The 13,552-nt window shown below is 57.2% G+C and overlaps 1 protein-coding gene and 1 long non-coding RNA gene across 4 annotated transcripts in view; both read left to right on the forward strand.

Moving 5' to 3' along the window:
- Window positions 1–45: 45 nt before the first annotated feature.
- On the forward strand, window positions 46–9,398 carry LOC111823181. Its single transcript, XR_002826183.1, has 3 exons — window positions 46–857; window positions 983–1,086; window positions 9,346–9,398. It is a non-coding gene; the product is annotated as an uncharacterized LOC111823181 (long non-coding RNA).
- Window positions 9,399–9,406: 8 nt separating this feature from the next.
- CLCF1 (cardiotrophin like cytokine factor 1) overlaps window positions 9,407–13,552 on the forward strand; it is a 13,096-nt gene continuing 8,950 nt past the window's right edge. The window contains exons 1-2 of one of the 3 annotated variants that reach the window (XM_023743839.1): window positions 9,407–9,551; window positions 9,706–11,079. Coding sequence is in view for 1 of the 3 variants with exons in the window: in XM_006102504.3 (XP_006102566.1) it covers window positions 12,675–12,690 (16 nt within the window). In the remaining 2 variants the exon portion in view is untranslated. Of the gene's footprint in view, window positions 11,080–12,461; window positions 12,691–13,552 lie in introns of those variants that run through there. The other 2 variants (XM_023743838.1, XM_006102504.3) reach the window with 2 other exon arrangements.

The following is a 13,552-nucleotide window of genomic DNA, read 5'->3' on the forward strand; positions in this document are numbered from 1 at the left end:
CGCGCGACTACGCAGCCGAGCGCGGGGAACACGGAGGACGCGGCCCCGGTGCTCGGTGCGCGAGTCACCGGCTCAGTGCGGACTTCCCAGGTGTCGCAGCGAGACCGTCCGCACCGACCCGGGCCGGAGACTAGGATCCAAGCTGCAGCCACCAGCACTAGAGAAAGATGAAAGCAGTCGCGGCCGGATCCCGCTGTGGGAAGTGGCCGTTCGTTCTGGCTTCGAGGACCTTTCGTTGATTGTTGAACATAAGATTCTCGGGCGGAAAGGGCTGGCCGGGGCACCTCGCAGGGGGAAGCGAGAAGAAAGGCTCCGGGGGTGCGGTTTAGCCCGTGCGGGAGGGAGGTGGGTCTTGGAGCCGCGCAGAGGGGTGGTGGCCGCCACATGACAAGGCGCACTAATGAGCAGCACTGGACACGTTTACGAGGGTAGAATCGTACTTACGTGGCCATTTAAAACAACAACAACGCAAAACCCGGGCTGTGCGAAAGGAAGGGTCTCATCAGCCAGGGGTGTCTGCCTGGCCCTGGGCGCCAGCCCCGGGGTAATGGGGAAGGCAGGCCTGGGCGGGCTCGCTGACCTTGGGTTTCTCGCAGCACCAAGGCTCTGAGGTGCTCTGAAGGGCCCGTCGCGCGTTCCTTTAGGGCAGCCTGGCCTTGCCCCTCTGCTCCTGTCTGCAGCGAGGATACCTTTGTCTGCGGACCCCTTGCCCTCCAGCTCCTAACCTGCCATTGTGGACCCCACTTGTTTCCCCTTCTCCTTGTCCTCATCTCCTCTCCACACTGGGCTCTTGGGAGGTTACTCTCTCCTCCCAGAGGGATCCGTGTAAATGGCACCACCTCTGTGCAGGCATTTGGGTAAGTAAACTCGGAGTCATCCTTGGCCCCACCTTCCCCTCACCCCACATACTACAATTTTTTGGCAAGTCCTGAGTCTACCTCCCAAACAGATGACAACTTCAGCCTTCCTCTTCCATCTCCAGAGCCATCAGCCTGGCTAAGGACACCATCATCTCTCCTCCGGACGACTGACCAGGAGCTCTCTGAGTCTCTGTCTCATCCAGTCCACTCTCCATACAGCACCAAGGTGACCTTCCTAAAATGTCAACCATGTCACACCTCCCCTTGTTTAGACCCTCCAGTGGTTTCTAACCACTGCACTTCCCATAAAATCCACACTTTCCCCCCCAAACCTCAGGAGCCGGCCCAGCCTCTTCACCGGTCTCTGGCCTTCCTGCGCAGCCCATCACATCCTTTTCCATCTTGGGATCCCTGCACAGGCCATTCCTACCACTGGGGATTCTCTGCTCCCTTCTCACGTGCTGGCTCCTTTTCCTGGGGCTCAGCTTCAAGCAATAGGCCTCTGCCCCCTCCCCCATGTCCCCCTTCTCTCTAGCTAAGCCCTTGCTCTGGGTTAGTCACAGCACTTAGCACCACTCAACATTATTCCACACGTGTGTGCATTTATTCAACAGGCGTCTTCACCACTAGTATGTCAGCTGCTGAGCACAGGGACCATGTCTGTTTTGTTTGTTGCTGTATCCCTGTGCCTCACACAGGCCTGGCCCTCAGTAGAGGGTAATACATGTGTTCAGCGGGTAAATGTGTGATCCAAATGAAGATGAGCTGCTTCCAAGTCACTACATTTCTCGTAGAATCCACACTCTACCCCAAACCTGCCCAGCCTCTTCACCTGTCTCTGGCTCATAGCCCCACCCTTCCCTGGACAAGAGCTGCCCCCCACCCTGTTCTGTCAGAAGAACAAAAGGACCCAGCACAGCTATTCTCTTCCTTACCTTTCGTCCCCCTCCTGGATGTCCCTTTCACCCGTGTAAGTCAGCATAGCCTCACAGCTTCTCCACCTCACCTCTGCCTCACACCATTACCTGAGCCGCCCAACCGGAACAGGAGATAGACACCACAGCTCTCTGGACGGCCAGGAAAGGAAGCTGTGATTATGCAGTCTCGTCTGCCCCTGACCCCTAGGTCTGTAGAGTCTTATGGCCTTGAGGTCTTTGGAGCAAGGCCCTGGGGAGAGGGAGACAGACTCTTTAGGACTTTCTCTCCCTCTCTCTCTCTCTCTTTCACACACACACACACACACACACACACACACATGCCTGTCAAAAGTCGGAATCTGCCCTTCTGAAGGGCTCAGACAACAGAAAGGAGGCCTGTTTCTAGTCTGTGCTCCAACACGGATTCCCTGTGTGACTTTGTGTAAGTCCCTCCCTGGCTCTGCGGCTGTTGGTGGCATGAGATGCTCACTGCGGTGCCCTGGCTTCCCTTTGCCCCTCATCTGGCCTTAGCTCTGGAGAGGAGCTGTCATTGGCTGTCTTTATTTTTGCTAATCCTCACCCGAGGATATTTTTTCCATTGATTTTTAGAGAGAGTGGAAGGGAAGGAGGGAGGGGGAGAGAGAAACATTGATGTAAGAGAGGGACATCCATTGGTTGCCTCCCTCATGCGTCCTGACCTGGCTGGAGATTGAACCTGCAACCCAGGTAGGTGCCCTTGACTAGGAATCAAACCTGAAACCCTTCTGTGCTCGGGCCGACACTCTAACCACTGAGAATACCAGCCAGGGCTCCTTTTAAAAAATATATATTTTTATTGATTTTTTAGAGGAAGGGAGAGAGAAAAAAAATAATGTGAGAGAAACAGTGATTGGCTGCCTCCTGTATGCACCCTTACCAGGGATCAAACCTGCAACCTGGATCTGTGCCCTGACTGGTGACCTTTTGGTGCATGGGATGAGGCTCAACCAACAGCCACACCGGCCTGGGCTGTAATTGGCTGTCTTGCTTCCCCCAGGCAATGGGGCCAGAAGGGGGCTCTCCAATCTGGGGCCAAGCAGCCTCTCCAGGCTGTAGTTGGCACAGCCAATAAAACCTCTCCGGTCCAGAAGGGAGGATTACAGTGGGGGCATGAGAGCCTAGAACTGTCAAGAATCCTTTGTGCCCTGACTGGTTTGGCTCAGTGGATAGAGCATCGGCCTGCGGACTGAAGGGTCCCGGGTTTGATTCTGGTCAAGGGCATGTACCTTGGTTGTGGGCACATCTCCAGTAGCGGGTGTGCAGGAGGCAGCTGATCGATGTTTCTCATCGATGTTTCTAACTCTCTATCCCTCTCCCTTCCTCTCTGTAAAAAAATCAATAAAATATATTTTTAAAAAAAGAATCCTTTGTGTTAACAGGACAGGCAGTGAATATAGGGACCCAAAGACAATTTGGGGTCTGTGCCAGAAGTCAGGAGGCCTGGGGGACCTCCAGTCCCACTCACAACTTCAAGCAAGACTCTTCTCTCGGCCTGTTTCCCCTTGATAAAAATGAGGGGATTGGATGAGATGCTCTCAGAACCCTTTCAAACCCTAGATTCTTAGTCTTCACCATACCCACTTGTGACCTCCCACAAGTGCATATATGGGAGTTGGGGGGAGGGCAGATAGGGGACAGAAGAAGGTGGTTACCATTGCAGACTTTTTTTTTAAAATCCTCACCTGAGAGTATTTTTTCCATTGATTTCTAGAGAGTGTGGAAGGGAGAGAGAGGGAGAGAAACATCGAAGTGAGAGAGACATCGATTGGCTGCTTCCTGCCGGGGCCAGGGAACCTGCAACCTGAGATACATGCCAGGAATCAACCCCTCGACCCTTCAGTCCTAGGGCCGATGCTCTAACCACTGACCAAACTGGCCAGGGCCCATTTCAAACTTTAAAAATAATTATCTGTCGGGAAATTTCAGTTCAACCACTACTTCTCACCCAATTGGTTAGGTTTGAAGTCGCAGGAATCCCCAGAGCTCAGTAATTCATTTAATTCAGAAACACATTTCTAAGTTCAGGAACAGAGCACAGGATACAAATCCCCGCTGCCCTGGGCTTCCACTGCACCGGAGAGGACAGATGAAAGGGACAGCCCGCGCCAAGGCTCTGATGTGACCCAAACGTGTGGTTCCGCTGGGATGACCAAGGGGGAGAGGCAGCTCTGAGCTGCCGGCAGGGCACTACTTGCCCACCTGTAAGTGGTTCACCAGGTGCCAGGGGTGCCTGTAGGCAGGCCCAGGCCTTTCTCATTCCCCAGCATTTCTCAGCAGTTAGGGCGGGCAAGCTCGGCACATATCGGTGGCTTAAGCATATATTGAATGACTGAAGAGCATAACATTCAAAGTGGTTACAAGATTTGGACTCAGGTTGTCTATTGAGGTGGACAATGGGATTCTAGGCACTAGCCTGCCTAGATCTGAATCCTGGGTTCATCACTTTTAGGTTTTGTGCAAGTAGACACGTTGCCGATATTATCTGAGCCTCAGTTTACTCATCTGTAAATTGGGGGAAGGAAAGGGCTGTTGTGAGGATTAATTTAGTGTTTATACAGCTCTTAGCACGCACTGTCAGTCTTCCCATGATTATTGCTGTGTCCCACTACCTCCATGTTGCGTGTGCCCTCACAGGATTCTAGGGTCGGAACCAAGAACAAAATGAATCATCCGTAGGGAGGAATCCACACTAGGAAGCAGGGAGGGAAGACCCCAGAGGAACATGGCAAGGAAAAGGCCCAGAGGCCAGGGACTGGGAAAGCACTCGCAGGACTCGGGTGGGGCAGAGGTCAGCCCCAGGGAAAAGGTGTTGGTGAGGCTGTGGCTGTGGCCAGGTGCTGGCCCCTCGATGCCTGCTGCCTCGTGAGGGGGATGTAAGTCCTCCATCTTCCCGAGCTGCCAGAGGCTGACACGAGGCAGTGACTGGGCCCACACTGCCGGCACGGTGCGCAGACAAGCCCAGGTCTCTGCAGTCTGCAGGGCAGGAGGTGGAGGGGAGATGGGAGGGGATTTTCTAAACCCACAGCAGAGAAGGGGGAAGCAGAGGCTTGTTCACCAAAACCTGGCACGCTGGAATGACAGGCCCCCTTGGAGCACAAGTGAGGTAAGTTTAGGACAAATCAAAGACAGCGTGCTTCACCCAGCAGGGGAGGACGCCGATGGAACTCATTACCCCAAGATGTGGTCTCGGCTGGGAATATAAATAGCTTCACAAAAGGTTTAGATAAATCTGTGGATGACAGCTCCATTCATGGCTAGAAGGGGAAGGAAGCTGTTTGGGGCCTGCTGGCCTGTGGGGAAAGCCTCAGGGCGGGACCTGGCCTCCCCAAGAGCAGCTCAAGGGGCCCCGGTCAAAGGCAGGCTTCAGGCCACAGGAACCCCAGGTGGCAGCATCAGTGTTCTGGCAGGCTAGAGCCCGTCTGAATCCCGGGGTTCTTTCCTCAACCCCCAACACGTGCTGTCTGGGGAGATATGTGCACTTCCAGCTCTGGGGAGTCCTGGCGGGGTTGTCCCCTAAAGGGACCAGCAGAGGGAGACAGACACCGTGTCCAGTCCCAGCTCCCAGAACAGAGTTGGGCTACTCTGCCTGTAGGGCAGGCAAGCACCCGTGGGGCCCAGCTCTGTGCCCAAGCCAGCTAGGCACCTGAGGGAGGGAGGGGCTGAGATGGGCTTACTGCAGTGCGGGGTAAGGGGGAGAGACTAGGGAATGGGGGAGGGGTGGGAAGGAGGCCACTAATTAAGAGCAGAGTGGCTCTGGAGCCATCTTGCCCTCTGTCCCAGGAGACCCAGAGCCCCTGGCTGGCAGGCCTGGGTCTCTGTAGTTCCAAACTGTTCCATGGGGCACATACAGGAGCTTCTGAAGGCTCCTCCCCAGCCCCAGCAAGGTTCCAGGCCAGGTGTGGCTTTTCCCTTTCCGCCACTCGGATTCTCCCCGGCCCCTCTGGAAGTCTTTCCTCACATCTCCGTCCATTGACCTTTCTGTGCACCACAGCCCTTTAGAAACCTTAAGTTCTTGAGGACCTGTCTCATTGAACAGATTTTGTAGCAGGCTGAAACTGACATGCACAGGGAAGGACGAGTTGTGGTCCTCAGAAAGGTGCCTTGGGGGCCAGTAGGGGTGAGGGGGCTCCTCAGAGACCCAAACTACCCACATCTTGCAGACAGATGACCTGAAGCTCAGAATGGGGCGGGCACCCAGCACAGTCAGGATCAATTGGCTCCTCTCAACCCTTCCGAGCTCACTGTGCCCTCGCTGTTGCCCCTCCCACTCCACCCTCCTTTAACACATCGAACCCCTACCGGAGGCTGGCTGGGGTGCAAATTCAAATGCTCAGGAATCATTTATCATTGGAGGAGAGTTGAGCAACAGCCCAATTCTAGAACTCTCAAGAGTTCTGTGTCTGTGCCCTGTGTGGGGAGTCAGAGTCGGGTGATGGGGACAGGCTTCAGGAAGGCAGAATCAAAAGGACAGAAAAGGCACAGCCATAGGGGCTTGCAAGGGGGTAGTGGCATCATTAGTGGAAGCAGGAGGATAGGGCATGAGGGGCAGATAACCGTAATATTTAACATTATCGAGTGCTAAGTGCCAGAGATTGACTTGTATTAACTGGATCGACCCTTATTCTGGGGAAGGTACTATTATCATCACCCCTGTGTTGTGCAGGAGAAAACAGGTGTGCAGGGATCAAGTGATTTGCCCAAAGTCACACAGCTAGTAAAGCTGGAGTGGTCACCCTCAACTGTGTCATTCTCCCAACAGTGCAGGCACTTGGGATGGCAGGCACTGGGGGTGGGACTCCCATCACTGCTTCCCTGGGATGGCCCAGGGAGGTGCTGTCTGTCCTCTGACCCCAGGGTCCCTGAGAAGCCCAGACATTCTGGAGAAAGTCCTGAGAAGCTTGAAGGAGGGTGGCTGGTGAGGAGGGAGGGGACAGAGCAGGAGGAGCCGGCAGTGACTCAGCAGGGCAGGATAAGGATCTTCCAGCCCAGGGAGAGGTAACCCCACTCCTTTGCCAGGGGAGACGGAGTCACTGAGCCCGAGGCATGGGTTGGCCAGGGCAATGGAACATCCTGGAAGAATGGGGGGGGGGGGGAGTTTCTGACAAGCAAGGGAGGAGTTGAGCATGGGGTATCCCTTCTGCCCCTGCCCATCTCGCACACCTGTCACCCAGGCATCCTTGCAGAGAGTAGAGCCCAGGCAGGGCAGGGAGTGGCCCGAAGCAGAGCCTGGTTCCTCTTAGCTTCACATGGAGGCAGTGGGTGTGGTGTCCTCGGGGAGGCCTGAGCTGGTCCAGGTGTGGGTGGGGGCACAGGGCAGGGTAGGGCCCTTGCTGAGGTGGGAGGAGGCCCAGGGGTTTCCGCTGACATCATGGCCAGCTCAGGGTGAGACAGGGCCCTCTGGGCTCTTGTCCGCTGGAGGGAAAGGGAAAGTGCCCACCCCTGCTGCCTTCTCTCACCATCTGCCCTCAGTGGCCTGCAGGCCTGCACATTCACACTGGAGTGTTCACACGTGGTGGTGAAGAGGAGCGCTCTTTCCGGGGATGGATCCCTGGGGGCCTTCTCTGGCCCTAGTTAGTAGCCCAGAAGGCACCTCTCAGGCTACCTAGCCCCTCCCTTTGCAGGCCCTCAGGAAGCACAGGGACATCCTGGTCCTGGTTCAGTGCTCAGTCCCAATTCAAGCTTACTGCCCCTAGAATCTACAATTCTAGCTGAGGGCATAGTGCCTCTCCCTGTGCCAGGAGGTGATGTGGGTGACAGCCTAGCATCACAGTCAATCCTTGTCCGCAGTGGGTGGTGGGCAGGGGAATGGGGACTGTCCCTAGGAACGACTTAGTGTCCTGAGGGGACGCAGCACCCAGGTGAGCTCCCTCATGGCCAGGGCACTGGCAAGTCCTGCTGTTTCTGGAGCTGCTCAGCACCCAGCCTCTCCTTTCCAGAGTCCGCTCCCAGGTTGATTCTGCGAGCGACAGTTAAAGGGACATGGCGTTCTGGGCTCCCGTCCTGGCTCTACTATTTGTGTGACCTTAGACAGGTGACCTCATCTTACCAAGCCTCAGTTTCCTCACACATAAAATGGGGAAATAACAGTTCCCATTTTACAGGGTTATTGTAAGAATGAGATGGCCCTGGCCATCCACTGTGGCTCAGTTGGTTGGAGGGTTGTCCTGTGCACCGGAAGGTTGCGGGTTTGATTCCTGATCAGGATACATAGCTAGGTTGTGGGTTCAATCTCCAATCAGGGTGCAACTGATCAATGTGTCTCTCTCTCTCTTTTAAAACAAATTTGTTTATTTTTGTAGAAACAAGTGCTCTATTTTTGCATTCATGGTTTATTTATTTAATCCTCATCCAAGGATATTTTTTCCATTGATTTTTAGAAAGAGTGGAAGGGAGGGAGAGAGACAAGAGAGAGAAACATTGATTGGTTGCCTCCTGCACAGGGGTTGCCTGCAACTGAGGTACATGCCCTTGACTGGAATTAAACTGGGACCCTTCAGTCCCTGGGCTGACACTCTATCCACTGAGCCACACTGGCTAGGGCCAATGTATCGCTCTTACATCAATGTTTCTCTCTCTCTCTCTCTCTCTCTCTCTCTCTCCCCCCCCCCGCCCCCGCTCTCCTACGTGCACACAGGTCAGTCTCCACCCCTCCACCCCATAGCCTCTTAGGGTTCCTCTCTGTGTCCCTGGCACTTGGCATGGAGTAGGCACTCAGGGAATGTTTAGTGAACAAATGAATGAATTAGTGGATATCCTTACTCACCTCAGTGGGCTTCTCTACCACCATACTCCTGCTCACCCATCAGAAGGGCATCAGACCAGAAGCCTTCCTGGTTTAGGAATCCAGGACACCCAGAGGCCAGTGCCCCTACAGTGCCAATCCTTCAGCTGCCTGGGACATGGTGTTGTTGGGGCATCTGGAGAGCCTTCCCTGGGGATACCAGTTCTGGGGGGAAGGTGGGAGGGAGAAGTGGGAATCTAGCTCATCTGTAAGCCAACACCGACTCACCCCCATCACTTTGGAGGGCAGCTCAGTCATCACCTGGTGCCAGCCCTGCCCCCTGCCCAGCCACACCCCTTGGAGCCTTATCTGCTACCCCACTGTGAATGGTAAGGCTTGGAGTCTAGAAGGCCAGAGAGGGCAGCACAGCAGTGTCTGCCTCCTCAGCTCACTGATACTCCCACCATCCTGTGGGGGAGTTGGTGGAAGGTGGTCCTTCCCATTCCACAGAGAGGTGATGGGCTTGTCCCAGGGCCACACTGGCCAATTGGAAGCCCAGCATTCTGACTCCCAGCCTGGCCCTCTGCCTCTGCAAGGAGCCTGGGACCTCTGCCCAGGGTACCTCAGGCCCCTGCCTGTGGCTGCCACTGCTCCTCCTGCCGTCCAGTCACATTTCTACCCCGAAGCTCTCCCTCCTCCCGGAGCTCTCCTCCCCTCACCATCCTCCGATCTCCAGGGTTAATGGGTGTCCCTTGTCACAGGACTGTGACATTCTAAGATTTTTTTTTATTTTATTGATTTTTTACAGAGAGGAAGGGAGAGATAGAGAGCCAGAAACATCGATGAGAGAGAAACATCGATCAGCTGCCTCCTGCACATCTCCTACTGGGGATGTGCCCGCAACCCAGGTACATGCCCTTGACCGGAATCGAACCTGGGACCTTTCAGTCGGAAGGCCGACGCTCTATCCACTGAGCCAAACCGGTTTTGGCATGGACTGTGACATTCTTAAAGGTAGGGGTGGGTTTTTCTCCTCCCTTGTCTTTTCTAGGACCTAGAACCCAGCGAGGGCTCAGGAAATGCCTGCACAACACACCAAGGATCTGGAACTCAGGTGTGTGTGTGTGTGTGGGGGGGTCTCCTCTAACCTCTGCCCTGCCCCCAGCAGCAATGAACAGGAAGAGCCACAGGGGAGCAGGAACCTTCCGGAGGTCCCAGCTGGAAATCAGAGGGCAGCCACCTGTGCCCTGCCACCCACAGAAACCCTGGAGGTGCCATTCCTACTCTGCCTCTCCTTCCTTCCTTTGAGATCCAACAGCCCACTCCCATTTGGGATTTGGTAGAATAAAGGCATAGTCTTTATTCCAGCCCCCACCCCAACCCAACTGGCAGCTCCTAGCCTGCTGCCTTTGCCCAGACATGGCAGAGGGGCACAGGCAGCTTGGAGATGGAGTTGATTTTCCCTTTGGCAGTAGAGAAGAGGGGGAGGGGAGAGCTTGCCCCCCATTCCTCTATCCTCCGCCCACCACCACAGAGAGGGGAGAGGGCAGGGATACAAGTCCAGACAAGAGGCAGAGGCGGACGGGACTTCCTCAGCTTGTGGGGTCACAGTATCAAGCCCAGGGGCTGTGTGTAAAGCCAATCGTTCCTGCACCCACCTGGCCTGGTCCTCATTTGAGAGTTGCAGCCCTTGATTTCTTTGAACCAATGCTTTCTAGACTCTTGAGGTGAATATTTGCACGGGGAGTGGGGGGGCTCTGCGGAGGGAGGCAACATGGTAAGCTCTCCCTCAACTACAGAGTCTGTTCCTCTTCCTCCTGGACTCCTGCTCCTCCCTCCTTCCCACTCCCACCCATTTATTTGCCTTTGTGTCTCCTCTTTCCTGTTCTGTCCCTTCCCTTCTCCCCCTCCTCTTCCCTCAGCCCCCACCCTCCTCCTTCAGCTCCCCTCTCCCCCTTTTCTCCTGGCCCCCTCCTCCTCTCCCTCGGTGGGGCTGCTTTCTCCCTGACTCAGCAAGGTGCTTTATAAGGTGCTGAGGGGGCTCAGCCAAATCCAAACCACATTGTCTGTGCAGACACTCTCCACAAGGAGCCGGCTGCAAACCAGGGAGAAGGACTTGAGCAGTTCCCCTCTCCCTCTCCCCTCCCCTCCATGGCTCCCTCCCTCTGACAGGGTGGCTGCTAGGGGACCTCCTGGCTGGCCTCAGTGCCAGTCACCCACTGGGCATCTGCCTTCTTGACCTTGGCATGGGCATCAAAGATCATTGGGCTCGCCGGCCAAGAATGTCATTGAAACTTCAGCGTTCAGGCTGGGGGGTGGGGGGGTTGTGGGGGAAGAGGGAGGCCCTGAGCACTTTTCCAAAGGGCCCCTCTAAGGCAGATGCCCTAGAGCCCGTCAGAGCTGCTGCTGATCCCCTAGAAAGTCCCCTGCCCCCAACTCCAGGCTAGCTCCCCTTTCCCAGTTCTTTTTCTTGTTTAGGAAAAAAAGAAAAGGAAAGAAGAGGGGAAAAACTCAACAACAAAGTCTGTCCCACTCCAGTGAGGTAATTGAAAACAAACTTCTTCCCCACCCCCCCATCCCCCCCACCCCAGTTCTCCAAGTGCAGACAGGCAAGAGCTGCCCTGGGAACCCAGTGCTGGTCATGACATACCGCCTGCTCTGACCTACAGGCGGGAGGGGCTGTGGCAGGGCTGGCAGAGCATCCCTTTCTCTGGGGGCACCAGGAAAGGAGTGGGGAGCGTGGGCTCTGATGCTGTTCCAGAGGGAGGCGTCACCGTCCAGGTCTGGCCCACTATCGCCTTTATCCCTTTGAAACAACAAATAAACAACAACAAAAGCAACAAATTACTAAATGAGTTTATTGCTGGTCTGGTTCTAGAGCTCTCCAGCCATGGAGATCAAATAACTGTCCCCCAAGAAAAGTCATGAAGTGGAGATTCCTGCACGATCCCAGATGAGAGCTGTTTTCTCTGCTCGCTTCCTAGCAGACCTGTGTAGAGCGAGGAAGACCCTCCAGGGAGGGTCTAGGCTTATGGGTCCCCGGGGTATCCTACCCAGCAAGTCCCAACCCAGGCCTGAGGGAAGGAAGGAGAAAGAGCACTCCACAGCCAAATCGCCCCTACCCCACCACCGGAAAACCAACACCCCCAAACCCCACTGTCTTCATGGGGAGGCATTTCACAAATGGGGTCGTCCATTGCCTTGAATTAGAACGTTCTCGCTGAGTCACCCATGAAGCCCTGGTGTTGAAACTGGTCCGGGTGCCTCGTGTTGATTAATGAATGACAAACCCCCCACCCATGTGTACTCTCCTGGCCGCTGGGAAGAATGAAGAACCCTGTGATCTTGAGGGGAAAGCACTCGCCAAGTGGGCCTGTGGTGCCCTCTCCCGCCCCCGCAGTGGGCATTGTGAACGGGTTAGTCACCTGCCCCGGCCAGCGCCTCGCTTAGCCCCAGCTTTTGGAAATGGGACAGGCGGCGGGACAATAGGCAAGGGGGGCGGTCAGCCCAGACAAAGGGCAGCAGGAAAAACACCATCACTTGCTTGGAGGCCAGCTCGCTGGCATTTGGGAGAATGTGTCATTGCATTTACTGTGTGTGTGGGGTGGGGGGCGGGGGCGGCGAGCTTACACATGAGAAGGCAGAGGTAGGGTGAGCGCGGGACCCAGGGACCCACGCGGACAGGGACCGGGCCCCAGGCGGACTCGGAGGGAGAGGAAAAGGCGCGGCGGCTCCCTGCCTGAGCTCTCAGAGTTTGCACACCGACTGATGCCCTTCCCGCCCCCTCCCCCAGGAGGCCCAGGGTGGTACCACCGCAGCCTCGCCTCACCTCACCCCCCCTCGGTGTCGTGGGAGGGAGAGGAGCCCCAGAAGCCCTCCCTTCCCTCCTCCCCCCTCCTCCCCCCACCCCAGGGAGGGCCGCTACAATTTGTGGTTACAGCTTTACACGTCAGAAAAAAAAAAAGTTTGCAGAATGTCCCACACTGAAAAAAAAAAAATCCGAAACCGAGCGAAAAAAACCTGCGAGTGGGCCTGGCGGATGGGATTATTAAAGCTTCGCTGGAGCCGCGGCTCGCCCTCCCACTCCGCCAGCCTCCGGGAGAGGAGCCTCGCCCGGCCGGCCCGGCCCCCAGCCCCATGGACCTCCGAGCAGGTAGGAGCCAGGCGTCCGAGGCCCCGGCCCCCGCCTCCGCTCAGGAGCCTCGAGATCCGGTTCCATCCTTCCCCCGGGAGCCCGAAGCCGGGAGCCAGGACCTGCCCCCGCCAGCAGGGCTCGGGCCGGTGGAGGCAAGGCTGGGCGCCCTCGAGAGCGGCCCGGCGGGACGCGGCATTCCTGGAGTCCGCTCCGCGGGGCCAGGAGGTGGCCGGGAGCGCGGCGGGGCGTCCCGGCGACCCGCAGCCCCGGGGAGGCGGCCACCTGGAGCCCCAGCGAGGCGGGGTCCCGCCAATCCCGACGGACGAGCCCCGCGCAAAAGTCGGGGAGAGCGAGTCCGAGGCGGGAGCGGGGCTGCGGGAGGGAGACGCGGCGCGCGGGTGGTGGGGGCCGGAGAGGAAGAGGGAGGGGAGGGGAGGGAGACAGAGGGGAGCCCGGGGCCGGGCCAGCGGGAGGCGAGGGAGGCCGACACCTCGGGCCGTGCCGCTCTCCCTCCCCGGCCCGGCGGAGGAGATTTCTGGAAGGAGTTCGGGTGAGAGGGGAGAAGAGGCGGAGAGCGGAGCCCGGCCGGGCCGGGCCGGGCCGCGGGCCGGACTCCCGGCTTCCTAACTTCCCGCCGCGCGGCCGGAGCCCTCCATGCTGCCCGCGGCCGAGGAGCCGGCGGCAGGTAGGGGCCGGCGGTGGGGGTGGCGGCAGCGAGCCCTCCGCACCGCCCGCCTCGGCCTGGGAGTGATTAGTGCAGGGGGGGCGGGCGCAGCCCGGCCGGACCGGGCAGGAAAAAGTCCGTCACCCTCCGGGGAGCGGCGGGAGCGGCCGCTGGGCGCTGGCGGCCCGCGGGAGGGCGGGCGGACGGATCGGGGAG

This window comes from Myotis lucifugus, unplaced genomic scaffold (genome assembly GCF_000147115.1).
Source record: "Myotis lucifugus unplaced genomic scaffold, Myoluc2.0 scaffold_415, whole genome shotgun sequence".
NCBI lineage: Eukaryota > Metazoa > Chordata > Mammalia > Chiroptera > Vespertilionidae > Myotis > Myotis lucifugus.